The sequence below is a fragment of the Amblyomma maculatum genome, chromosome 2 (genome assembly GCF_055883805.1).
Source record: "Amblyomma maculatum isolate TAMU_Amacu chromosome 2, ASM5588380v1, whole genome shotgun sequence".
Taxonomy (NCBI): domain Eukaryota; kingdom Metazoa; phylum Arthropoda; class Arachnida; order Ixodida; family Ixodidae; genus Amblyomma; species Amblyomma maculatum.
In genome coordinates, this window is record NC_139345.1 from 204,904,970 (window position 1) to 204,932,184 (window position 27,215).

Sequence of the window (27,215 nt, forward strand, 5' to 3'; positions counted from 1 at the left end):
AGAGCACAAGCGATAAGCCCATTGAAAAAATAAGTATATGGGAGGCAAGAAAAGATGCGACCGGGTAATTGCACTGCACCCTTTTTATGTCGGGGGTTTGGCTGACCTTCCTGTGGAAGTAGGAAAGCCTCCTACTCGCGCCGTCGAATCTGTGAGGGTGCTTCCTGACTAGAGGTATCGCGTTCATGCTGCAACCAGCCGCAACGTATATAGCCGTGTTTACACGAAGGCGACAGTAGCGCATCGTATCGCATCGCATTTCGTAGCGCCTCACGGTAATGCGATGCGACAGCGTTCACATGTAGCGCATCATCTCTAGCGTGCGGAACGCGGTGTTGCCTATTGAGATTGAGAGGGGTAAGTCGACTTACCCCTCTAAACTCAGCCCTGCTTGGCGCATTAATGCGAGGCGCTTTCCTAGCGCATTACCCTTGTTTACATGAATGCGACGCGCTAGGAACCGGTTGCGATGCGTTGCGCTAGCTGTCGCATTCATGTAAACACGGCTTATGAAGACGTGAGCAGGCTCGTTTCGAATCGCCTGAGAGGCCCGCAGACGAATCGATATTTTACGGCAGGTATTGGGCTGCACGTTGAGTGCTTGCACAGTCCTGGCCCAGTGGTTTGGGCGTCCATCTCGGCTGCGGAAAGCCGCCGGACATCCACCGTTAAAAATGTGTCCAAACGTCACTTGGGCCGGCTTCCGGCTTACACAGGCGTGTGCGCTTGAAAGACGCTCAGCAAACCCCTCTGCGACTTTTCTGGGGCAAGACCGGTTTCGAATACTTCAACCTGCAAAGGCGGTTCGAATTGGCGTGTTTCACGGGGTTGTAAACTAGGAGTCCGTGTTTCATGCACGGCGTCAAAAACCAAGAAATCCTCCAAGTTTAAAGTGCGAAGAAGCTCTAAATGGCATTTCTCAAAGTTATAAACGTTCACTGTCACTGATGATGTTCACATCCCAGAGAACTACTCCAGTCCTTGGCAGGGCCCATGTAAAGCTGCAAATATAATAACCGGAACGAATGCATTGTCATTAGTAAGGCAGTTGAAACTATGATGTTTCGCGCATTATACCTACGCACAAACGTAAACACAAAATAACATTGCATGCTTACACTCCTGTGTAACAATGGCTACAAGAAATGTTACTGTCGTTCAGCTTGTTGAAATCCATGCAGGCGACGGACGAGAGCACAGTCATCGAGAATCGAGAATCATTTTAGCTTTCAGAATTTTGCAGTGGATTTGCAAAACTGCTCGCTGTAACAGTGCACCTTTAGCCGGAGACGTCCTCTCATTTTTCGTACTCCTCGAACGGGCAGAACACGATCTTTATATTTCTCAAAGCGTCCTGGAAGCGGGCCCCACGATCATATGCTGTTCCCCTTACACGGCGAACTTTTGCAGACAGATGCATACGATGTTCAAGATGCTTTCGTTTCTTTGTTTTAGTCAAATAATGCAAAGCGTTTTGTTAGTTCCGGCCCCGCTCACCTCTCTTGAAACAACGCAATTCAATCGTGCATGGAAGGTGCGTTCAGGCTGATCACAGATGGCGACCTTCTTACTGTGGCGACCTTCACAGGTCAGAGGTATGTTTACAGGTCAGAGGTCGATGGTTCACAGATACACCGTGTTTTTCTGGTCTACTCCGTGAAGTAGTTTTCTTCGCGTTAAAAGTCAGAGCCTCTCTCATTTCCGCTGCTGCCCTTCTCACCCTGTAGGCTCACCACCTTTAATTTTCTTCCCTCTGTGGGATGCATTCGTACGCTCACGCCACAACCTTGCTCTTTCGCTGTAGCCACCCTTCTTGTAGCACCACACTATAGTTTATGCATTCCTTGGCTCTTTTTACGACCTGTCACGGTAGCCACACTCTCGGTTCTTCCCAGTGCATGCAGCCACCCTTCGGTTGAGCATTTCTCTACTCTCACCATTTCGAAAAGTGCGGTCTAGTGCCACGCTATACCTCTTCCCTCATCCCTAAATATGGAGACGGTATTTCCACATCTTACGAGTGTAGATAGGCCATTTGGTGAGACATTGGAAAATTAAAAACCGCAGGATACACAGAGTGTGTCGTTGCCTCCCTCCCTCTGTCCCGTGTCTACTGCGTTTTTAAAGTTTCCAATGCATCTCTCCAGTTTACCACCTGCTAGTCTTGACAGGTGCCGATTCGCTCTGCTACTACCTGCAACGACTGCCAGGTGGATGGCTACGCGACAACGACGTACAATCCGAAGACGGGCGTCCGGGAGCTCTAAACTATACAACCGTAGCTGTGCTACATACGGTATTTGTATGTCGAAAGCTGCACGACAGCTTGAAGGCTGCAACCCCTTGATCTCCACCCTGCGGTGAAGGCCAGCTCGTATGAAAGAACTTGGAGGCCCCAGCCGATGCCCGCGTCTGATCCCCCATGCAATCATCGGGCCCAGTTAATCAAAACAGCTACTGCGATTACTTCTGGTTGCTTAACGGCACTCACGCATGCCACTATAGGAAACATTTCACCAACAAGCTAGTCACCTGTCGTGTACCATGTAGTTCTTTTTTTTTTTTTTTTTTTTGCGGAGTTCGTTGTCGGTTTGAAATTACCCTGACCGAAAACTCTTGATCGCTTCATTCAGCTACGCTTCCCTTGGAAAAATATTGTCAGAAAATTCTCTTCTTCCTGGGATCTGGGGTGAAATAATGCGAAGACTGTTAGACAGCTAGCGATCGAGGCATGATCTGTGGCGAAGAAACAAGCTTCTTTAGCTGGGTGATTGGAAAAGCGCCATGTCCGAAAATGACCAGAACGCCGTCACACGGGGGTAGGCGCTGACCCGCCTACACTTGTGCCGTCGAGTGACATTCATATTCAGTCTGAAACTGTCGCCTATTTCATTCGCAGTGTGCTTGGCTTTTTGCAGCGGGCCTGGACTCAGCTCTCGTAAGGCTACGCATTTGCGCGTCACCTGGTTATTTGGTCATTTCTCAAGTCATTGAATACGTCGGACATGTCACCAGCTCCGTGCTTTGAGTTCTGCTATTCGCATTTTGCAGCGTCGATGTAGCGTGTTGTGGGCACATCTATTTCTTTTGGTATTTAATTTTCTTTTGCGGGCTTCTATGCCATGTTTTTTCTTTTCCCTTTTGCTCGATGTGTGTGTCACACTTCTGCCTTTCAGCCGTCTCGATACTGTGGCCAGCCCCGTATTTCAAGCTTCTGCATCTTCCTGGATGCGATAATATTTGAAGCCAGCCAAAACGGTTTTCTTAAAAATCACACAATTTGCTCTTTTCATTAATGATATAAGCTCCCAGTTAGACCTGAACATAGCGGTTGACTCCGTGTTTTTAAAAAGACTTCGAAAAAGCATTCAACAAGGTCCTTCATAGCAGACTGTTCTTGAAGCTTTCATGCTTAAATCTTCATTCTTTAATTTATGCTTGGTCATGTAACTCGCTAACTGGCTGTCATCAGTTCGTTTCCGCAAATAACCGCTTCCTCCATTTCCCCAGTGACCGCCGGTGTACCACAAGGTTTCATTTCTGCTCTCTTCCTTTTCTTAATCTATATTAACTACCATCCTAGTATCATTTCTTCTAACGTACGACTTTTCGCTGACGATTGTTATTTACAGACCCATTAAAGTAACTTGGACGTCCTCGCTTTATAATACGACTTAAACACAGTAGAGAAATGGTGTGAAACTCGGTTAATGTCACTCAACATTAAGAAAACTTCAATTATCTCTTTTAACCGTCGCAAATCCTGCCTAGCCCTTTACTGTATTCTTGGTAACTTAGCTGTGTCGTCGCGAAAATAGCTTGGAGTTATTCTCACACACAATCTTTCATAGTCTTTTCATATAAAAAGAATTACCAACTAGGCTAACCGCAGGTTTGGCTTCCTACGCAGAAATCTAAAATTCTGCTCACCTTCCGTAAACGTTCCTGCTTATAAATCTTTTGTTAGACCCAAAGCGGAATATGCGCGCTAAGTTTTGAACACTCGTGAGATTAACCTTTCCAACAACCTTGAATCATTCCAGAACCGTGCAGCTAGTTTTATTTGCAATGATTATTGCACCATAGTCACATCGCTTAAACTGTATCTAGATATTCCTAGCCTTGAAGCCAGGCGAAAACTTATCAGGCTTAGTCTCTTTCTTAGGTTTTATCATTTCCCATTAGATTGCGCCCTCATTTCATTTTCGCAATGCCATTCTTCCCGTAGAAACCATTCTAAAGATGTATACCTTCCGCACGTACGCACGTCGTCCCGCCTTCATTCTTTCTTCGTTCAACCAGCCAAGACGAAGAAGCCGTGCGCCACTCGAACGCTGCCAGTTTCAGGACTGCCACTTAACACGTCATCCTCTACCGAAGATGACCATTCCTCATGTAAAACCCCGGGGGCGTTTGAGGAATAAATAAACGAATCAATAGCTTTACAATGAATGCTGTAGGAATTCTAGTTCCCTGTTGCATTAGCCGGTTTCACGGGCTTGCACATCAAATCCACTGCAGCTGCTACCCACATAGAAATGCTTGCTCGGTGGAAGAAAGGCGTCACAAAAGAAATAGGCCCCGTTGGAGAACGTTTGTCTATATAAATGGTGGTGATTTGTTTTTGACGTAGCATCGAGCAAGTGTTGACGGATCGGCAATGACGCAGGCGATGCGGATGGGCGCCCGTTTCTTGTACTTCCTGACCCGCAAGGACCGCTACCTGGCCGCCAGTGTGCTGCGCTTCGAGTCCGGCCTGGTGAGTGAATTACCTCATCACGTACGTATCCTTTCCGAAATGAATGAGCTAGCGGTCGTCCCTCATGCAGGGGGGGCTTGACGGATATATGCTACTGCCCAAAGCCAGTAAAATTTAATGTGTTTTCTTTGGCACATTTAAGGCACGTTCACACTCGGTGGTTGTCCTTAGCTGATCGATGCGCGGATGTATCTCATTATACCGGGGGTGACGTTAGCATCACTAGAGGTTACCTATTGTCCTAGTGTGAGGTTCCCATGCCCGCGACGCCGACGAAACTGATCAGTGGATCGGTGCCTATAGAAAACATCGGTGACCGATTGCAGGCCGAGCAAAAACTGCACGCCCGGTGAGGTAACGGCTTGAATAGGTGCGCCTGTCTGTAGGCTAACCTTGCTAGAGATAAAGGAAACAAGTGGCTACACTTCATATCTTGAGACTTAACGCTCATGCAAATTGGGTTTGCTGCCGGCCAGGGCGTATACAGAAGTTTGAACAGTCGCTTGTGGCTATCGATTGTAGTTCTAGCAGTAGTGGTCAAAAATCAGTGACTGCTCAGAGTAGGCTTGCACATTGAGCGGTACGCGCAGATATCGCCCTGCCTGGTGAGCAATGTAGGCGGCAGCTGTCGGGGCCGCTTGTGAACAAAATTTGCCGCTTTATTTAACAGAAATGGTCACTGTGCGTGATTCTAGAACACTTTAAGATTAAGGTATGTTCTTAACAATGAAATAAAGCACGAATGCAGAATTAGTAAGAAGCGCCGGTCTATACGTGAAGTCAACAACCTGCGAGTATCGCAAGACAATATCGCATCCTCGACTTTCTAGCAACGCTGTCATAGTGTGTGAACAAATAAATCTGGTGCAACTGCAGCGAACCAGAAGAGAACAGTTTCGACAATTAGAGCTCAGTTTGCGTTGGATGTAGTACAAACGAGTTGTGTATATACATGCCATTTGTAAACACTAAACGTTTGCGCGAATGTTTTATAATATTTGTGTACATTGTCAACAAGCACGCTGGGGCGAAGTCGGAATCCGCAGATTGGCGCTTTCGTACTAGAGTTTTTGGCTCACTTGTTAAGTAATAAATGGTGTATATTTATGTTGAAACACTCATTAATAAATTATGCACCGCACGAGTTGTCTGCTTAACAAGCACTAGAATAATACTGGACTGAGCTAAGCAGAGGGGAGGTAGCGAAATCCACTTTACAGTAGTTTTCACTAACTGCACCGTAACTGTAATTGCTCCGGTAATCATCATCAGTATCACTGCTATCATCATTATCAACTAAATGCACCGTCATTTTCATTGTCACTTGCCATTATAATCATCACTAACTGCAGCATCATTTTAATCGCTTGTCATCATTATTACTAACTGCATCGTTATTGTCATCGCTACTGTCATCTTTACGCTAGACAAGGAGGATTACGATCTGCTCTTCACGAGCCCGGCGGGGAGTAGTGGTTTGCGCGCTCAGCTGGTGATCGGAGGGATATCGGTTTGATTCCTAGTGGAGACGCATATTTCCTTTTGGCGTCGGTTTTAGTGCGTACAATTTGTTGAACATTTCTGCCGACACATGCATCCACACATGAGCCAAGAAAGAGTTTCACCTTAAAAAGCGATTGTAGTTTAGGGAGCCGGTCGCAGTCGCGCTCGATTGCGAGAGAGGCGAGACTGAGGGGGCGGCCGTTATCGGTGCGGATAGTGAAGCTTGCGAACAGCGCCGAGTTTTACGATGGCCAAACTGGAGAGCCGGCGATGGCGCGATTCCGTTATTTCAACGGTAAGGTCCTCTGAGCAGCGTCACCTGGCGTCAAATAGCGGAAGTATTATCAAAACGAATAACACCGCGCCGCTTCTGTGTCACACGGTTCAGAGAAGTGCATCGAGTACTTCTTGACCAGCGAACATGGATTGGAGTACCTGATCTACTGGGCCTTTCGAAAACATTTCTTTTTTCGAAAAGTTTGCCACAAGGCATAGGTTGAGAAAGGGGGAATGGGATGCAGGAGATAGAAAATTAAAAGAAGGAGTGAAGTCCAGTTGCGCTTATGTATTCGCAGAGGTTGGCGGTGTAGCGATTGTCGATTGTCCACTCTCATAATCACAATCGCCATTCCACCGCAGGCCCACCTTCGTGATTATCCGTTGTCTAATGTGAACACATTTCAAACCTGTCACGCCAGTAAATCTGTTGCTGACATGTTTTGTCATTACGCTTTGTACCGGCTCCATGCCAATATCGGTAATAAAGAAAAAAAAAGCGTCTGTGGCGCAATGGATTAGCAATGCTTATCTCTGAACTAAAACATCTGTTCGAATCCTCTGAGTGCATTTTTCTCATTTTTTTTTTATTTCAGTACATTAAAATAAGTTACTAATATTTTTACTGGGGTGTGTTCCTCTTTAGGCTGCATTACGTGACGTTTTTGATCCTTAATATCCGCAAAACCAGCCGTGACAAAGCCAGGAAGTGATGGCATGGCAACGGTTACACTATGCAATTGCCTTCACCGTAATTAGTTTCTGCCTTCAGTGAGTGTATGTTACCTTTAGTTTGCGTTAAGAGACACCTCTCAGCAACAGTCGCCGTTTGACTCGCCGAGGGAGAGGAAAAAGAAGTTGCGGGACCCTACCGTTGAGAACACGGAATTAGGCGGTGGCGTGCTCTTTCGTGACTGGGGATGGCCAAACCGGCCATAGGTTTGTAAAAAAAAAAGAAAAAGTTTTACCAACAGAAAAGAAAATGCATATGTTCGACAAATGCGCGCACACACACACATGCAGTATTTGAAGCATCAACGAGAAAACTTCGATTCGCGGCGCACCAGGACGGAAGCAATCACCGGACTTGTTTGTCGCTTTTCATATGCGAGAGCACTTAGCTGATAAAATGTTACAAGTCGCATAACATACGAGTAATATGCCTCTAAATGTATATGCTCAGCTAATGTATATGAGCGCACCGATTCCGGCTTTCTCGACAATCTCTAGAAAGTGAGCCCGGAATAAGCCCAGTTCTCCGAGGGTCACTATAGCTAGCACATTATGCTGAAGGCTTTCAAAAGAAAAAACAAATACACAAATTAGTTCTTTTTGCTAAAGAAAAAATATTCTAAACGACCAGCGTCCACGGACCAGCGTCCACCTCAATACATCAAACAGCGAATAGTAGACGGCGTAGTGTTGATATGCCTTTGTGACGTCAGCGATCAACGGTTGACAGACCGCAAGCTGCTTATAAAACAATAGAAAAAGTCACTAAAAGATATCTCCTGCATCGGAGGAGCTCAAACTTCGACTAAATATAACTTCACATATGTGGAATGAAATTCAGTAATCAGTTTATGTTGAAATGTTACCTGTTATGACCCCTATAAAGGCCTCCATTTTACGAGTTGTTACATAAAAGGTGGGAATGCACTTGAGATTCAAACGGCGATGATTATTTAGCGTTGAAGGTGATCGGCTACGCGGTCTTGAAAAGCACATTATGAAGCGATGGCGACTGTCGGAGCTGTTTAGCTGCTAGAGAAAACAGCGAAGCAAAAAACAAATTACGACCGATTTGCACAGTAATCAAATGCGAAGTAGGTGCGGTGCGTAGCACTGCTTATCCCTGCTATACCTTGCAGTCGCATAGTCCGTTGTCCAGGAGTTTCTACCGCACGTTTGTTGGCACCCGTTTCACGACGACCCTCAGTGTCTTGAGCAGTTTCCTGAGCACGCTCGGCACGTTTCCTTAATCATTTGTGCTTCTAGATTCTTGCAGCGTTTAGCTGCAATATCATAATAAGTAGACTCACGATCCCGCTGCCTTCGTAACTGTTGCACTTCAGCACGGCGAACCTGCGCCGCTGTGCTAGACGGCCCGGCTTTATCCATTGCGACGCGAAGCAAACGCGCGGCGCAGCCGCGTCCTCAGCTTTCCTTACAACATCTTGAGAAATGAGCGAAAACAGGCACAATGTACCCCTTTTCAATGCACTGCTCTGCGGCCGAAAGGTCTGGGTTGGGATGATAGGGGGAGAGAAAGAAGAGAGAGGGAAACACGCTTGAAGGCGAGCGCCAGTTAACGCGCGGATTTGAGCACAAGCTGCTTCATGACGCGACGAACAGGTCGGAGCCGAGATCCACGGAGCACTTCGCGTGAAGGCTGAGGCGTGACTGATGCGAGGGGAGAGATGCCGAAGTTGAGGACGCGCGAGCGACGCACGACTGCTCACTCCGGGGTAACACACGCTTGTGCAACGCTGCCCAGTGACGGCCGTCACGCCAGCAACAAACACGCCCCTCTCTCATGTCTTACTCTCTCACTGAGTGCATCTATGCGGCCGCTCCGCCCCCTCAGTGTTAAGTCTCGTGATGCGGGCGTCGCCTCTTTCCCTTCTCAAGTTCACGGAGAGTCTTTTTCCACTTCAAGTTCATGAAAAGAGAGAGAGTGAGCGGCTTCGGACAGACATAGGCGAAATCCGTGATTGCGGCTAGTAGTACTATGCACTAAAAAACAATTAGTGGTGTGTGATGGTGGGCGTGCAACTGGAAGCGGATGCGGTGAGGTATACGTGGCACAGCAATGATATAGAGGGCTTGATGCAAATAGAGAAAAAAAAATCAACTGGTGAAAAACACTGACGCTTTGATAATGACCTATATATATACTGGATGGTCAAGCCTTGTTTTCTTCAAAAAGGACGGGCGCACATGGGTCGTTGCCGAGATGCTCGGCTGGTAAGTGGAGGCCCGCTTTGTGCACCCAGTCGGCCAGGGGCCTTTCACTAACCCTGTGCCGTTTCTTTTGTCCTCTTGGCAGGTGGTGATGAGACTCCTGTGGGTGCTCCAGAACGTGCCCGGGGTAAGCTCCCGTTTATAGGAAGCTGTGCGTGCGCACTTATGAGCGCCACCACTGCGTATATCGGGATTTTTTTTTTCAGCACGTTCCTTCGCGTTCCCATCCTCTCCAATATTCGCGCGAAACCAAGATAGAGAGGGTGTCATTTTGCGCCGTATGTGTAACTGTCGTGCACAGTGTCATCCATGTTTACCAGCCCGCGTGTGCGAAGTTTACGCGATAGCATATAACAGTCCGTTCGGTCTAAATGACGTCGCCGTCCCCGTAGCTCAAAATCGAAAAGGAATGGCCACCTGATTTTGCGTCAAAATCGTGATGCATTCATTCTTTGTCCAGGATGGTGAGGTATCTATTTCGCTCCACATCTATAACATCTACTTGGTAGTCAAACGGGAGACTATTTTGCGACAGAGATTCGAACCGACTACATATGCATGTACCTGTGAGATTGTATGCCGTTTAATGTAAGCCTAAGTGTCCACCGATAAGTGAGGCAGAGACTGCGCCGTGCTGTCCCCAAAAGACCTATTTAAACAAAAGAAGTTCGTGGAATAAAAAGGCGCTGTTAACGGTGCTGTCCCGTTTATTTTTAGGGCGTAGTGGCCCTAAATTTTATCCGGAGGGGTGGTATTGAAATGGGCTCTGAGCGAACCTGTTAGTTTTGTGGGAATCAGCCCAAAACGAGTGCCGAGGTTTGTATACAATGCGCCTATTCCGCATGCTGGCAGTCGAGATGCCAGCTTAGTGACAAAGCGTCAACACCACTAGTGTCACACAAGTCTACCACAGTAGTTGCAACTTTTATCTCCGGATAGCAGCGGAGCGGGTCCAACATAAATGTGGCTCATGTTGGAGAACCATGTTTGTGTGTTTAAAATATAATTTTGGAATGTGCAAGCTTCGTTGTTTATCTTGCCTCCGCGGTGGGAGCTTCAACTCGTGTATATCGCCCACTTAGCAGAAAGGGGACGCTCCTAAATTCAGTCTTACTTCGTCCAGTACCTCGAATGAAATAAGCTCGTTTCGTCGGGTCTCGCGTGGATTCAGTTGGTTAGAATTCATTGGCCTATGGTTCGTAGAATCAGTGGCCAGTTAAGTCTCAAAAGAACAACTCTCAAGGTAATTTTATTCCAACCGAGATTGGCCGAGCTGTCGTCGTCTGTTAGTTGGAGGAAAATATGAGAGGCCTTCGTCCTGCACTTGGTATAGTCTGGCTGATGATGAGGACTTGCGCATTCAGCTTCCGTATCCGGTATTTCTGTGGGTTATGACAGCGCATGCGCAGTCCTTAACGTGTATCGCCACAGTTCTGGTGGGCGCAATGCACCGGCCCATTATGACTGCGTTGACAGCATGGCGGCACTCTGCTACCTTTGCACTGGATGCAGCTTGTTGACGCAGTGGCTCCCTCGGGAAGGGGTTCACTTTTCAATTGCATACCTGTCCAATGTTTTAACCTGAACGCGCGAGCGTAGACCGCTAAGGTGGTAAGCGCTCTTGACGGAGCACAGCTGCGAAATGGGCTAGAATCCGCGCATGCGCGCTATATGAGCGGTCTGGCGCAGCTTTTGCCTTCCACGCTGTTGTGGGAACCAAACCCAGTCCCACCTGATTTTTTTTCCTTGTCGCCTTTGCTTATGTTTTCTGTGCGCAACTGAGAAAAATTAGAAAAAGGCAACATGGTGTCGTCTTTGTTTCTGCAGGAGAGGAAGGTGGTAAGTGATAAGCGAATAATCCAATCAGATGTCGTTACTGTCACGCCTCACGGTATGTTAACACCATTCATCTACTTTCTTACCAGTACGAGCATATAAATCCTTATTGACGCTTTCTTTTTGTTTTTGCCTCGAAAAAAGCAGTAAATTTATTTCTGGTGCGTATTCTCTGCAAGATGGAAATTTGTAATCATTGGGATTGCAGTGACAGGTACCTTCTTTTTTTTTTTTGTGGCGAGAAAGTGCTGCGTGAACCGTAGGAAAAATAAAGAAAAAAACGTGATACGTGCTTAGTATGATATGAGTGGGTGTATATCGCATTGCATCCTCTCGAGAGCTACCACTTGACCCTTTGTTTATAACTTGATGGCAGCATTCGGAAAAGAAAAAAAAAATGATAAGACGATAACGGTGCGTGTTCAAGATAAGCCGGGAAGGGGTCCGGTTCCCAGAACATCCTGGCAGAGGACAGCTTCACCGGACTGCTCATTGCGCGTATTCTTGCACCGTTCACCGTTGTGCTTCTTACGTTGCACGGCGCTTGTCGATTTGGCGGACGACGCTCACGCGTTCAGGCTGAAGAAAATCGAATGGGTATACACGCTGGTGCGTGCGTCAGGGTATATCAGTTACAGAAAGCCTTCGCTTTTCAGATGTGTTGGTGGTTTTCAGTCCGCTAAGCTGGTGTACATACTACCGGCCGTATATGTTTATGGACACGCATGTTCAAAAGAAAAAAAAGATGTTCTGCATCATGATCTAGTCGCGTAGTATTGTTATCAGTGGCCAGAGTATGTAGATTCCCTTATACATTTACACATATTAACCAGCGAAATACATAACTGCGCCCAAACATTTATCCCCCGCTCAATCGAGTAGTGTAAACGTTTGCTACCTATCGGTAGCAAACATTGTTCGTCATGCAAACTACACTCAGCGAAGCTGTTCTCTACCATTATGTTAGGTTTTTCATTTTGCTCCGGGCATGTTCATCCTTTTCTTTTCCCTCAAATACGAAAAAAAAAAAAACAGAAAGAAACGCTGTTTTATTGAGGTCCGCATTGTGACCACGGAGCCTGCTCCGCTCAAACTGCCCTTGACCAGACGTACGGCACTGCGCCGTAACGTTCGCAGTTTGCTTAAGCGAGCCCACTTTGCACGGCTGACTTGGTGTCTGGGTGAAGGGAGATCGGTTCCATCTGTTCTTTCCTCCTTTGGTTGTTAGAGCCACCGATTCCGCTCTGCCGTGGCGCAGGCAGCGGGCGCTGGACAGACGCGTTCTCAAGGTCTATTCACACTTGCGACTAGATGAGGACGCGCGACTACCAGTCGCGCGACCAGAGGAGAGGAGCTCGCCACTACCGATGTTCACACCTGCGACAGTCGCCTTATCGTTCTGTTCTCGTTCCGGACGAGTTGGAAGTAGGAGAGCTGCTGGGCGATGACAGTGAACGTCGGTAGCTGCCGCCTGCCAGACACTTCAGCTTTTTCAGGCGAGCCGGTACGCATGCCGCGCTCTCGTGTTTCAAGAACGCCGACGGCGAATAGACGATGTCAATCACCGTGATGTCAATATAAAATGTTGCACCTGCGTGAAAAACCCATTTCCCAAAAGTTCATGGTATTTACCGGATAGTCCGAATATCTTTCCAATCTCCTCCCAGGCCATATCCTATCTCCCTGCCTTTGAATTCCGGGTGCCGTTTGTTGAAAAGGTAGGGGTATTCTTTTGAGAAGGTGCTCGATCGAGTACTCCGGGAGCTCGCTGATTGGTGAAATGGTTTGCGACTAGTAGTCGCGCGACTGAAAATTCGAGCAGTGCCCGATCGGCCCGCGGCAGTCGCTTTTCGACCGATGCGACCATTAGCGACTGTTGCTTTTCGACCAAAACGGTCGCGCGACCGCTGCTAGTCGCAAGTGTGAACGGGCCTTCAATCTGTTGCAGCTCCTGGAGGGTGCCCGTGAGGGCCGCGTCCTTATGGGCACCGTGGACAGCTTCCTGTTGTGGCGGCTGACCGGGGGCCGCGTGCATGCCACCGATCCGTCGTGCGCCTGCATCACGGGACTCTACGACCCCTTCACGGTGAAACAAGCTCCCTCTCCTTTCCTCCATGCAGTGTATCTCATTGCGAGTGCTTTTACAGATGGAGTGGTCTAGCCTCATTACAGACATGCTGGGCATCCCCGCTGCCATGCTGCCCAAGGTACTCGACACCAGGTAGGTCGTTTTTTATCGTTTCTTTTAATATTTTTTCAGGAAAATGTACATAGTTATGAGGGCAATCTGTGTAACGAGGCAAAAACGAACTTCAATTTGGGATTAGAGTTGATTCAACTGTCCGGCCCTTGTTCAGACACGAAATTTAGGATGGGTGATTCTATTTTGGGCACTGCGCAATTGGTTCTCCTAAAGTTAGTTGAATATGTTGTCAGATAACTGTTCATGATTATTGGATCAGTGGGTTTAATTTGGCAAAAACAAAACAATATTTTGAAGTGACATTTGGTTCAACAGCCTGGCCCTGCTGAGACAAAAATACTTACAGGATCGTGGGTTCTGGTGTGGGCACTTGAATTTCGGTTGCTTTTAGGTATGCGGAATTTTTTCACAGATCTGTACATAGTTATGAGGTCAGTCGGTTTGACAAAACAAAAACCATCTTTAATTGGGAGGTTGAGTTGTACCAAATGCGCGGCCCCTGTTCAGACAAGAAAAGTTTAAAATTGGGGACTTTGGTGCAGGAACTGAGCATTCGGTTGTTTTGACTTCTTTTAGACAAGTTGTCAAAGAACTGTACATGGTTACTACTGCAGTTGGTTTAATAGGGGAAAAAATTGGTGGGGTTTAACTCTTCGAAACCTAAATATCTAAACAGTATCTGCCCACACAGAGAAAGTGTGACAGATAGAGCGTCTTTTCTTTTTTTTGGAAACCTTAGTAGGTTATGTAAAAGTAATGACAATTAAGGGATGATAATAATACAGATAAAATAGTGATAATGGTGGCAATAATTGCTGATAGTGGTAATTAAAAATAATGTAGGAATATCAAATAAAATAACAAAATAAAAACTAGAGCTAAAGAAAAAATTAAATAGCACAAAATAAAGATAACCACATTAAAAAGTGAAGAACTAAAAATTACAAAAACTTCGTGCCAGCTCTAATGCTTTGGTATTTTCCTAAATGCAGTTTCTGTTCAGTTCAGTTCAGTCGTTCAGTCGTGTCCGACTCTTCGTGACCCTATTGACCATGTCACGCCACGCTTTCCGGTCTCTCACTATCTTCCTAACATCACATAAGACTGGCCATAGGGTTTTCTTGGCAGGAAATGCTGGAGTGGGTTGCCATTACCTTCTCCAGTGAATCACATTTTGTCAGAACTCTCTGCCGTGACCTGTCCATCTTGGGTGGCCCTACACAGCAGAGCTCACGACTTCATCGAGTTTCGCAAGCCCCTCCGCCACGACAAGGCAGTGATCCATGAAGGGGTAGTTTCTGTAGTGACCTCTATATTTTTTAGAAATACGGCCGATCCCACTCTAGATTATTACAGGAAAGGGACAAACATCTATAGCCTTAGAAAAACTTAATAACAAAACATAATACAAAACACATTTCAGGACAACATTTCTCATGAGGCAGCATAGAGAACTAAATGTGTGATTATAAAGTGGTGTTAGACTTCACACATATTACACTCAGTAGTTTTGTTTCATATGACTGCAAGAAAGTTTGAACGGTGGTGGTTATTCCTTTCTCTAATTGCTAACGGAAAAAAATATCTAAAACAACATGTGTTGAAACCATATCGTTCTATTGTAAGTGCCAGTGCCGACTTTTTCTCACCTCATGGTATCGTTGTATTGGTGTTCTACTTTTCAAACACTCCAATGCGGGCACTGCAAGGTACTTTCGAGTGCGATGTTCGTAATTCACACAAGAGACGAAGTGCGTCATAGCGCTGCGTGGTGAAGGAAAAGTTTCTTGCTGCTTTGAGTTCAGTAAAAGCACGATGAACTTAGTCACTTTATGATTGAATGGCGAGTGGTATTACAAGCGTATACCTGAAATCAATAAAATGGCGCGTTTGCTTGAAAGCCTCGTCTGGAGGTCCTTTTTGTGGAGGCGGCGCAGCAGCTTCGAAGCGATGACTGCCATGCACTTAACAGTAGAGTGACGAGCGCTGTTTGAAAGGCCTTAGTTGCGACGCAAATGGTTGCAGTTTAGAAGCTTCACTTTTTGCGTGCTGCATTTCTTGCTGTATTTGTAAAGAGGCCGCGGCTGCGCTCTGCAGCTACTCGTAACTCGCTGTGAGAGAGCCATTACGTGTGTGTCTGTCTGCAGGCGCTGCAGCGATTTTTAAAGGCCCCTGGTAGGTGTTAACACTTTAAGGCCCTTCGCTGTCTTGTCTTTGCAGTGGCGTGTTCGGTGTAACTGATCCCGGTATCCTGGGCGCTGAGATACCGATCGCATGCCTGGTGAGTTGTCGCCACTTCGGTGACTTTGTATCTAGCCCCGAGATACATAGCGATTGGCATGTGCGGGCCTCGACCGCAGGAATAATACGGATGAATGGGATAAAATATTTGAGAATAGATTGAATGGTTTACTGTCAAAATTATAGAAAGAGTTGCTGGCACCCCGCTCGAATTTTGCCAGTGAAATAAGGCTGTTTAAAAACGGCACAACGTTTCAGACAGAGGCTTTAACAACGCTGTTGAGTTAGCCTCTCCTCCGACCATCACAGATTCGCGGCGAACTCAGCGGATATGCTTTCAACCTGATCGAGCGTACCTTTGCGTGTACCATGCAGCCAGGTGGACAGGTGAACGAACAGACTAGCTTTTTTAAGACGAAAATCCTAAACCTGTTTCAATGTGACGTTTTGAGAAAGGATGACAGAGTGCAGTCGGAGAGTGTCGCTCGTGTGTCTGTCTCTTGCTGTTGTCCGTTGTTTTTTATGCGCTTTCCAGGTTTAACGAGTTAAGTGTCAGCAGCGACGCCGGAGGGCATTAAGGGAAAGGATAGCGGCGCTGGGGAGGGCGGGGGAAGTGTAAACGGCAGCACCTGCACAACGTTCGGGAAACGGCAGCAGCCCACATTGCATGTGTCTCCGCGTTGGCTCAGAGCTTCATTCGTTACCGTGGGCGAGGAGAGAGAAATAACATTAATTAGCATCCGTCAAAAGTTTGTCGAGCATTCAAGGCGCAGCTCAGTGCCAGCCTTGTCCTCCCTGTGAGCCGTCGAATCTCCTGGATCTCGGCAGTAGCCACTGCGAGGCAGACAACTTTAAGTTTTTCTTATTGAGAAGCGTCCTGTTCGAGAAGCAGTGCCTCCCAGACTCATTTGCTCTCTGATGTTCTCCAAGGCTTGGATACCTCCGTATCACGTAGATGATATCCGTTATGCATCTGTCGCAACATTTGCACCTGGGGTAGAAAATTTCCGTGTGCCACATGCTATAAAGCTGGAGGTTCGGGGATGGTCTGGTTTGTAGTTGGCGTCACACAACCTCTTCGCTTTTATCAAGCTGCTTACACGCGGGCGAAGAAGATAGAGAAAGTACGCCGCGGAGGAGGAGGCCAGAGCAGCACGAAATGCCGCTCGTCGTAACAGATTTTGGAAAGTGGATGTGTAAAATATGTGCTGTGGTGAGTGAGTATGTGCTCAGCCTTTTGCCATTTCGGGATTTGCGATTAAATTTAGCAGGTGTAAATACTGTTTAAGGGGGAATTGTCGTATTGCTCGAGGCGGGATATTTAGCCTTCTTGAAATCCGATTGGTCATTGGCGGATTTTGGTGGTCCCCCAATTTTTGTTAGAACAATCTAAGTTCTTTATAGTATTTTCTTATGTAAGCGCACGACGTCTGCGAGGTCAAGGCCGCGAATATTCGAACACGCGCGATACGCGGTGCGAAGTACGAGCAGATATTTAGCAAAGAGTGGCTGCAGGACCCTCAGTTTTGAGGCTGAGTAATAGAGGTTCCAAATGCAAATAACCTTGTTGTGCACTTAAATAGTCGGCGGCGGCCTTATGCAAGTTGGGAGGGACAGAAAAAAAAAATCACTGAATATCAATTGCAGTGGAAGAAGCCCAGCCCCGTCAGCAAATATAGTCGTGCGAACACAGCTGCATTCTGAGATGAAGTGAATATTCATAGGGATGCTTCGTCAAAATTATTTTTTTCGAGATGGTCGAATTTGCTCTCTCCACGCTGATGCTGCTGTGCTGGGAAGCAGAAGTTGCACGCACGTTCGGTCACCTAACCTCAACAAATAGTAACAGAGATGTGAATGCTATCTTAATCTTTCGAGCCAACTCGATAGGGAGAGTAAATATTACTGCGACTGCTCGTAAATGTAAATAAAAATAATCGGCACGGTATTTGGGAGCAGTGCTGCAATCCCGCATAGAACCGGCGGTGCGAGCGGACAGTCGTCCGCAGAGTGCTCGAGTGGCAAACCAAGACGAAGTAGACGATGTCTTCATGGAGCGAAAGTGCCTGCAGTTAGCAGTTTGTTGTCAGGAAAGAAAAACGTGCTTTGAGAAGAGTACTTAAACCCACGGAAAGCAGGCGGCTGGGACGTCCCTAAGAATGAAATCATTTATACTCCGACTTTTTAAGTGAAAAGAAAAATTAATGTATCCCAAAATAGTTGCAATATTCGCTATATTGTTGTGAAAGCAACATTACGCCAGGTCTCAGCTCGTGGCGTATGCCGTGGCCGCGGCCTCGAATGACCTTGACCTTGAATAGCCGCGCCTGGAAACCGCTTGGCCGAGCTTTGCCAGATGGCGCCGCAGGCCGCGCCTAGCTAGTGTTCCTGTATATGCTCCCGCAGGGAGCAGAGTTGCGCGAAGGTCCGCCATTATGTTCCAAGCTCTGCGGGAAAGCCGCTCCTTGCGTCTACAGGGGGGCTCTGCTGGAAAGCCACTCCTTGGGCGTACAGGGGCTGTGATCATGGCGGGGCAGACGATGTAAAGCAGTTCGCTTTTTTTATTGGCATGTACATCGCGCTCTATTTACAGGCATCCTTTTTCTTTGCTTTATAAAGGCGCAGGCATTGATGCCCAGCGCATCGTGCATTTTCTGGAAATCATAACATCGAAAACTCATCTGATTCGCATAACATGCTAGCACAGCATGATCTGTCAGAGATGGCGAAACGGTTGCAGTAGCTCGTAGTTATGACATTAATGATGTAAAAATACAAGTAATGACAATACTACGCAAGTTTTGCGTGGAAACGTTTTGCATCCCTCGGCAGAAAGAACATTACAGTGCACGATTCTGTAGGAATCGTCTGCAATATTAGACGAAGCTTACAACAAAACCCCGCTGCACGCCGTTCAAAGCCAGGCAGCCTAAAGCAATGCAATTGACTAACAGGTGAAATGTACCAATAGCACAGGTCGCAGGCTTGCTCGCGCTCCATTATCTTGCAATATATCACCTATAGCACCATATATGACTTGCATTCGTCCACTGAAAATTTTCCATGCTGCGATCGTTCACAACTGCCCTTATCCAGTCGCGTGCTTTTTGTAAGCATCATTCCGTTTTTAATATATGAATTTGTCTTTTTCTAACGGCTGCATTCACTGTAACCCAAAATGCTACGATTGTAGTATTCCAATTTGTATTGTATATTCATTTCCATTTTTATCCCCCCCCCCCCCCTGAATACTATCGTTATCAGAGGGTCCCTCAGGGCTTTTTGATAAGTAGAACAGTTAACCAAAGTAGGCAAATCTAGTTAGCATGCAGACATAGACTGACAACCTACTTCTGTGCGGGAGATAGGGATTAGAAAAACACTTTACAAACAGCTTGTATTTAGAACTTTATTGTATACAGCCGACTAGTGCTCCTGTAACAGGTACACTACATAACCCCATTACTGCAGAATAAGTAGAGAGGCTAAAGAGATTGTGCTTGACAATCGCTTTACACTTCACTGTAATGCTGAACACTCAGAGGGACATGCAGGCCCTGTGCAGAAACACTGGTAGTCATTAAAGGCCATAACACCATAAAGGGGTAGACACTAGTTTTCATTGACTTCTTTTATTTGGGATAATGCATGGTGTAGAAAGACAAAGGTTATTCCTGAAAGGTAAGCATGAGTCACCATATTGGAGTTTGTGTGTGGCTGGTTAATAATATAGAGCATCTATTTTCAGTTTCAGACTAAGCTGCCAAATGGTGGTTGCAGCATCAGGGGGAAGTAGACAATGTCAGCCATACAAATATCATTTAAGTACAATGCTGGAGTAAATCGTAGGCGCTGCACTGTTATAAAAGAAAAGAGAAACCAGGAAAGACGTTCAACTTGGTTAAGTGTCTTCAGCTGAAAGCTGTTTGAGGAGGTCCAGGTTGAGTGGTCACTCCAGCTCTAGCACCCGGTCTTCTTTCGAGGTTCCTGCACACAGATAAAAATATGTTGCCTGAAGACACACTTCACGCTTAACCACAATGCGAGAAGTGCAATAGTTTAAGTGACAGAAGGAGAACCTGTGACACAATAAGGGTCGGCTACGCAACAGTGCCAAGCAGTTGAGGACAACAGCCAATTGAGGAACACAAGAGCTCTGTATAAGACAATCAAAGATATCAACGGAAGCTTTTCTGCTAAGCTGGGCGTGATAAAGAACAAACGAGGCAGGGTCCTCACTGAAGCGTCACAGATAAAGAAGGGGTGGCGAGAATACACAGAACTGTACAAGAAAGACCCGGATGTGCAAACCCAACATAAGACAGTTGTGATCACTGATCTCGAGCCAGGCATCCTGAAGAGTGAAGTTGGATGGGCCTTAGCCAGGCTTGCTAAGAACAAAGCTAGCGGAATTGATGGCATTCCAGCTGAGTTGCTTCAAAACCTTAACGATGACGCTGTTAACATTCTGTATAACTTATGCCAGCAAATTTGGACAACTTTGCAGTGGCCACAGGATTGGAGGAGGTCAGTTTACATCCCCATTCCAAAGAAAGCCAGTGCCAAACATTGTTCCAAATACTGCATGATCGCGCTTATTTCGCATGCTAGCAAGGTGATGTTGAAAATCCTCCAAGGTAGGTTGCGGCAGTACGTGGATCGGGAGCTTCCGTACGTGCAAGCTGGGTTTTGCAAGGGAAGAGGAACGAGAGACCAGATTGCAAACCTTCGCTGGATCATGGAAAACGCAAGAGAGTTCTAGAAACACATCTACTTCTGCTTTATTGATTATGCGAAAGCGTTTGACTGCGTAGATCATTGTGGCAAGCTCTCCAAGAGATAGGAGTTCCAATTCACATCATCTGGCTCATCAGGAACCTCTATGATGGACAAGAGGCACATTCAGAACTGAGCATGGTCTTACTGATGGGTTCCTGATTGAAAAGGGAGTGAGACAAGGCTGTATACTGTCGCCCTGCCTATTTAATATATATGCTGAGTGCATCATGAGGAAGGCCAGTCTGGACGAGTCTTCAGCTGGAGTGAATATTGCTGGGAAACTTATCTACAACCTTAGATATGCAGATGATACCACTTTAATGACAAAAAGTAAAGTGGAACTCGGGAGACTTCTGATGCGCGTACAAGAAGAGAGTGAGAAGTTTGGGCTTAAACTGAACATTAAAAAGACAAAGATCATGGCGTTTTGCCCTATCAAGTCCTGGAGCATCAAGGGACAAGAAGTGGAAGCCGTGACAGATTTTCTCTTCCTGGGCTCCAAGATCACCCCGCAATGTGACTGCAGCCATTAAATTAGGAGACGCCTGCTTTTGGGAAAGAGAGCCATGGCTAACCTTGACCGCCTAGTAAAGAGTAGAGACATCAGACTGCTAACCAAGATCCAACTCGTGCTATGGTCTTTCCAGTTGTGATGTATGGATGCGAGAGTCGGACGGTGAAGAAGGCTGACCGCCGAAGAATTGACGCATATGAATTGTGGTGCTGGCGGAGACTCTTAAAAGTTCCGTGGACTGCCAGAAGGTCAAATCAGTCAATATTGTCGACCATAAACCCTGACTGCTGATTGGAGGGTCAAATTCTAAAGTTACAGCTTAGCTACTTTGGTCATCTGATGAGAAGAGAGGAGTCGCTGGAGAAAGCTTTGATCTTGGGAAAGGTTGAGGGTTACCGGAGAAGGGGTAGGCAGCGAACGCGATGGTTAGATGGCATCCTCATAAGCCATCACAAGCGCAGCACACCGATACGGCTGTTCAGGTGAAAAAGGCAGAATGAAAACTTTGCACCTCATAATTTTCATGCACGTCACAGCTACTGCGTGATCGAGCTGAATGTATTAACCTAACGTCGGTGGGGACAGCTTATCAGCCATGCTGTTTTCCAGTGCCTGCAAAGGCGTGTCTGCATGAACAAGAGTACATTGTTGACATTGCAATGAATGAAGAGTTAGGTCTAAGCCTGAAGAATTAGTATTATTCAAAGAAAATCCTAATGTTCAGTATTCATATCGTTCACTGGACACTAAAAGATCTCATATGCTGATAGTGAATGCATGTTCTGGGCAGTCACAAGCCCAGCACACTGATATGGCTGTTCAGGGGAAAAAGGCAGAATGAAAACTTTGCACCTCATAATTTTCATGCACGTCACAGCTACTGCGTGATCGAGCTGAATGTATTAACCTAACGTCAGTGGGGACAGCTTATCAGCCATGCTGTTTTCCAGTGCCTGCAAAGGCGTGCTTGCATGAGCTAGAGTACACTATTGGTATCCCAATGAATGGAGAGTTGAGAGCAATGCTAGCTTGAAATTTCCAAATGGTTCGCCCACCAGAAAAAATGGTAGGCACAGCATCTGGCTTGAGTCGTTTCCTTCCTTTGAAGTAGGACCACTCAAACTGGTCTGTTGTGAAATGATCCTACATAGGATTATGTGCAGAAGAAAACATGTACGAACACTGTTGACTGGATTTGTATTTAAAAAAGGTCGATGTGCAACAGGTGACGCACAGTGCAATCATGGTTCGTTTGTGGGGTTTAACGTCTCAAAGGGACTCAGGTTATGAGAGATGCGACAGTGCAATCATGAATTCATGACAATTTTCTATGACCCCCGCAATGGAAGTGTGCAAAAAATAGCAGTAATCATGCATTACCACATTCCGCGCAATTTTCCACCGTCCCGCTGGCGAATTTACGATCAGAATTTTAACCGCAGCTTCGCGGTCACAATAACTGTAGCACACATTGGCGAATGAACGGCAACAACGACACGCAACTGAACCGCAAGTAAGAAAATCGAGACATTAAAATTACGGAAAAGGATGCAGTTTATACCTGTTGAAACCACAGCCGGCCAGAGAAAAAGCCAGCACAACAAATAAGTTTTCGTGCAAGTTATGAATCGCGTTGTTTAGTTACTTTCAGAAGTACATTAGCTTCGCGTTAAATTCTGCACTTCACTGTCTTTCGTGACCCGGCGACACTAGAGTGAAAACAGACTTACAGTAGTGGAAGTTAGGGGGAATATAAGGAAGGCCAGTAAAATATTGCTCGGGAAGTAATAACGTGGTTCCCGAAACGGTGAGGTGACAGCCAGCAAAAGCAAGAGATGTAGCATTACAGTAAAAGCCCGTTAATACGTAGTTGGCGTGGACGCGGCAATAATACGTACTATCCGGCAGTACACCTTAACCGACTACAACAAATTTTCCATTACTCACCCTCCAAAAGTGAAGAAAAAACCAGACACTGTAAATTTCCCGCGAATACACATACTACGAGCCCTTTATTGCCGTCCTACCGACTAGAAGTCGGTAATTTTCAGTTGCCGGCGTGGCAGTCGCGCGGCAACAACCGCCGTCTCAAAATCAGCGGGACCGCGAGTAAGCTTGTTCGTAACGCCCATCTTCTCGGCGAACGCTCTCATAACAGTTAATGCCTGAGCGGCTTCCGTCACAGTAGGGCCTGAATCGGCTCTTTCTAAGTCATCATAGCTGTGCTCATTCTCGATATCCGCATCGCTTTGGGGAGGGTCAACAGCGGCAACTATTTCGCTGTCCGACCATATCAGAGACTTTGCAAGCTCGCCGCCGATGTCACGGATCATTTCAAAGTCCACAGTCTCAGCACTGCCCTGTGGCTTCAACACTTCCGCTAGTAGGGTGTCACGGTCATCGGCGCCGTTGCTGAGCGCACAATGAATTTCGCCTTTACGAAGCAATTCTGCACTGTTAGTGGATCAGCCTGCTACCACGAGAATGCTAGGAGGTGCACCGCACCTAGCAGATCGATTAAATACACCTTCCCGCTTTCCATTGCCAGAAACATTTTACGCAGGAGATTCTTCCTATAGTGATGCTTCACTGAACGAATGATGCCTTGGTCGAGAGGTTGCGCAAGCGCAGTGGTGTTCGATGGCAAAAAGAGGAGTTTGATTGCGCCCAAGTTGTCTAAATCATAATGTGAGGATGCGTTGTCAAGCACAAGTGGAATTTTTCTTTTTTTTTTTTGCCAAGAAACGGCGGTCCAACAGCCGGACGTATTCCTCAAAAAGCTTTCCGGTCATCCATGCTTTTTGGTTGCTTCTGTAGTAAACACCTGAGGGCAGTCGGGCACCTTTGCAGCACCTTGATGTGGCGTACCTTCCAATAACAAGGAGTGGCAACTTTCTTCCTGTCATGTTGACTGCAAAAGCGACTGATATCCGTTCTTTGGCATGCTGGCTACCAGTGCAGTTCTCACCCCTCGCTCTGTTGGGCAGAAGTCGGTAGAAAAGCGCCGTCTCTTCGAAGTTGAAAACATCTTCCGCGGCGTAGTTGGCCAACACGTGTTGAAGCTGCCCATTTTGCCATTCTTCAGCACCCTCTTTGTTTGCGTGTGCTGCCTCTCCACACACCACACTCGCACCTATACTGTAGCGTGCTTTGAATCTTGCTAACCAACCATTACTGCAAGAGAAATCTTCGTGGTTCAGCAGGGGTGCGAACGTTTGTGCTTTTTCTGCGAGAAGGGGCGCGGTGAAAGGCAGCTTTTGAGCTCCAGCTTTCTTGGGCCACAACACCAAAACTTCTTCCACGTCGGTAAAAGCCGATCCCCTCAAGCGGCATCTCTTCATATTCGACGCAGCCCCGCTGCTTTTCAACTTTTCCCGAGCATTCCAAATGCCAGAAACTGTAGTCAAGGGCAGGTCCCACGCACGCGCTACTACAGTCTTCGCAGTTCCATTTTCAATGCAACGAATAATATCCAATTTTTCCTTCACACTGATCACGCGATACTTCGGGCGGGTAGGCTTTGGCATAGTGCTGCCCGTTCACACACGCTCACGCAACAACCGCTTCGCAAAGCACCAAAGGTCAATGCAGACGATGTAATTAACTGTTGCACACCACATCCACTAAGCAAAGAAAGATAGGCTACGTCGCAACTGCACGCGTAGCGCGAAGTCTCGTGGGCGGGTTGAGGTGACTGTGATGGTTACTGCGATAGGGCTGCCAATGATATTGGAGCGGCCGACGATTCCCGGGCTGCCTATTGCATGGACATCATCGCCGCGAACAGAGTTCGTTGGAACCACGACCGGCTTTATTACTTGGTAATAAAGCCAGTCGTGGTTGGAACATGGTCAAAATAACCGCGTATTTTCTCTAAATACTTTCTAGTATCACCGGCAGTCCGCACGTTCCTAACGCTTTTTTGAAAGATGAAAACGTTTTGCGTCGCAGCACGGCGTCAGCCGAACTGCAACGAAAAGTGCGTATTACAAGTAGGCACTTCACGAGCCACTATGCCTTAAACGGTCAACCCATACCTGGGTTTCAATAGCGGCTCAGCCGGGAAATCTTCACAACTACGTTTAACCACAACTACTTAGTAAGTGGGTACGTATTAACCAGGTTTCACTGTATATACCGCCAGCATATTATACTGCAAGAGCTGGTGTCTTACACTCAGAAAAAGAGCAGTTCTCAAGTGCAAGCAAATTAACGCGCCCAGGGATCGCCGAAAAGTTAATAAACAAAGCCATTTTACAGAAAATAAGCGGAAAGGATGCATTCAGATGAAATGAAAAGAACTTACCTCGCATATTCGAGCTCCTTTTGTGGCTGTTTCACGCGGCCCATACATAAAAGCCACTGTAGTCGCCGACGTAGGACAAAACCTTTCGCAGGGCACTGAATAAAACACTTTGCCGCTTTCGGTGCGGTTTGTGCAGTTTGGCGCACTGCACCCCGTCATATTTGAAGAGAACGTTCTGCACTGCACAGCCATGTCATTAGAGCGCACAAAAAAGGTGGGAACACGCTGTAGAATCCGATGCGACGACAGCTGACGGCACTGCAAGCGGGGAGAAAAATGTTTCGCCTGTAAAGTTGGCTCCTCCTATTGCGTTTAGCAAGTTGACTCCTTCGAATGGAACGTTTGACGTCATCGCCAAAAGCGGCGCAGGGATGTCAGTCGCGCAACTCTGCTCCCTAGGGAGCATATACAGGAACACTACGCCTAGCTAAAGCCCGGACTTTACGCTTAGCTCGCCTAGCGACTGCCTTGCAACCGCCACGGCCGGTCAGAGCGCGCGCTCTCCCTCGAGACCGGCCGTGCAACCGCTTAGCCGAGCTCCATCAGATGGCGCCGCGCTCGCTGCGCCGCTGCAAACTCTAGTTAAAGTATTGCGGAGACGAAGGGGACGCTCTAGGCTTCAGTTTAAGCGCAGTTAAGTCGGGTCTGATGATTTTCAACGGCTCAACTGATCAGGGTCTCAAAATACAAGGCCATGAAATACCCAGAGTAGCAGAATATAAATATCTGGGGGTATGGGTAAACGAAGGATTGCATACATTGGAAAGCATGAGCAATCACTTAAGGCCAAAGGGCGAATAAATACCGGGATAATGAAGCATAGGGAATTGTGGGGATACAAGAGGTATGATATTTAGAGGGGTATTTGGAAAGGAATTGCGGTGCCCGGACTTACTTTCGGAAATGCGGTTTTGTGCCTAAAATCAGAGGTACAGTCGACATCAGAAATAAATCAGAGAGCCGTTGGACGATTAGCACTAGGTGCCCACGGCAAAACCACAAATGAGGCGGTACAGGGAGATATGGGCTTGGAATCTTTCGAAGTACGGGAAACTCGGAGCAAAATATTATATGAGGAACGCCTGAGGAAATTGGACAGTAACAGATGGGCAGCTAAAATATTTAATACCTGTACTTAAAAAGCGTTGACTCACAATAGAGCAAAAGAACTAGGAAACTAACTAGTAAGTATGGTAGTCAAAGGACGGAGAAATAAAGAGCAATAAGCAACAGGTGAAAAACACAGAAAGTAAAAATGGGATAAATTCGATGGAAAAGAAAGAGTGTGGAATTATACCGAAAGTGGAAAATGCAGATCAGGAAGGAAGATTTTTTTTATAACTCAAGAGGCAGTGCCCTACTTTTTGAAGCTAGATCGGGGTGCCTTAGAACACGCAGCTACAAAAAGAAATTTAACGAGGAAGATGACGCATGTGCTGTATGTGGTAACTCCAGTGAAACAATTGACCATATTATATTCGAATGTAATGGTATCCATCCGGAAGTTGATGCAGGCGCAGTCACTGTTCCTGAAGCTCTGGGGTTTAGAGATACCAGTGGCCGGGTGAATAAACCGGCGGTGGAAACTAGCAAAAAACGACTGGAAGATTGGTGGCTTGAAAGCAGAGAAGTGACGTAATGTTAGTAATGTAGAAACAAAAATTTAATAAATAGAATGATGGTTTAGTTAACCAATCTATATCAATAATTAAGATATAGGGAGAAAAATGAGCATGATAGCTACTGCTACCACCCCGTTTCAAAGGGGACGCTCCTATATTCCATCCATTCCATTGCTGCCGCTCGCTCCCGCCAGACGTGTGTTCCACGGGCA

General features: G+C 46.7%; 1 protein-coding gene across 1 annotated transcript in view; it reads left to right on the forward strand.

The window, feature by feature from the left end:
- The window catches only part of LOC146201101 (glycerol kinase 5), a 180,001-nt gene that overhangs the window by 59,377 nt on the left and 93,409 nt on the right, over positions 1-27,215 (forward strand). The window contains exons 6-10 of the mRNA XM_084595640.1: positions 4,670-4,759; positions 9,588-9,629; positions 13,287-13,424; positions 13,486-13,559; positions 15,762-15,822. Coding sequence (XP_084451766.1) covers positions 4,670-4,759; positions 9,588-9,629; positions 13,287-13,424; positions 13,486-13,559; positions 15,762-15,822 — 405 coding nt within the window. The remainder of the gene's footprint in view (positions 1-4,669; positions 4,760-9,587; positions 9,630-13,286; positions 13,425-13,485; positions 13,560-15,761; positions 15,823-27,215) is intronic.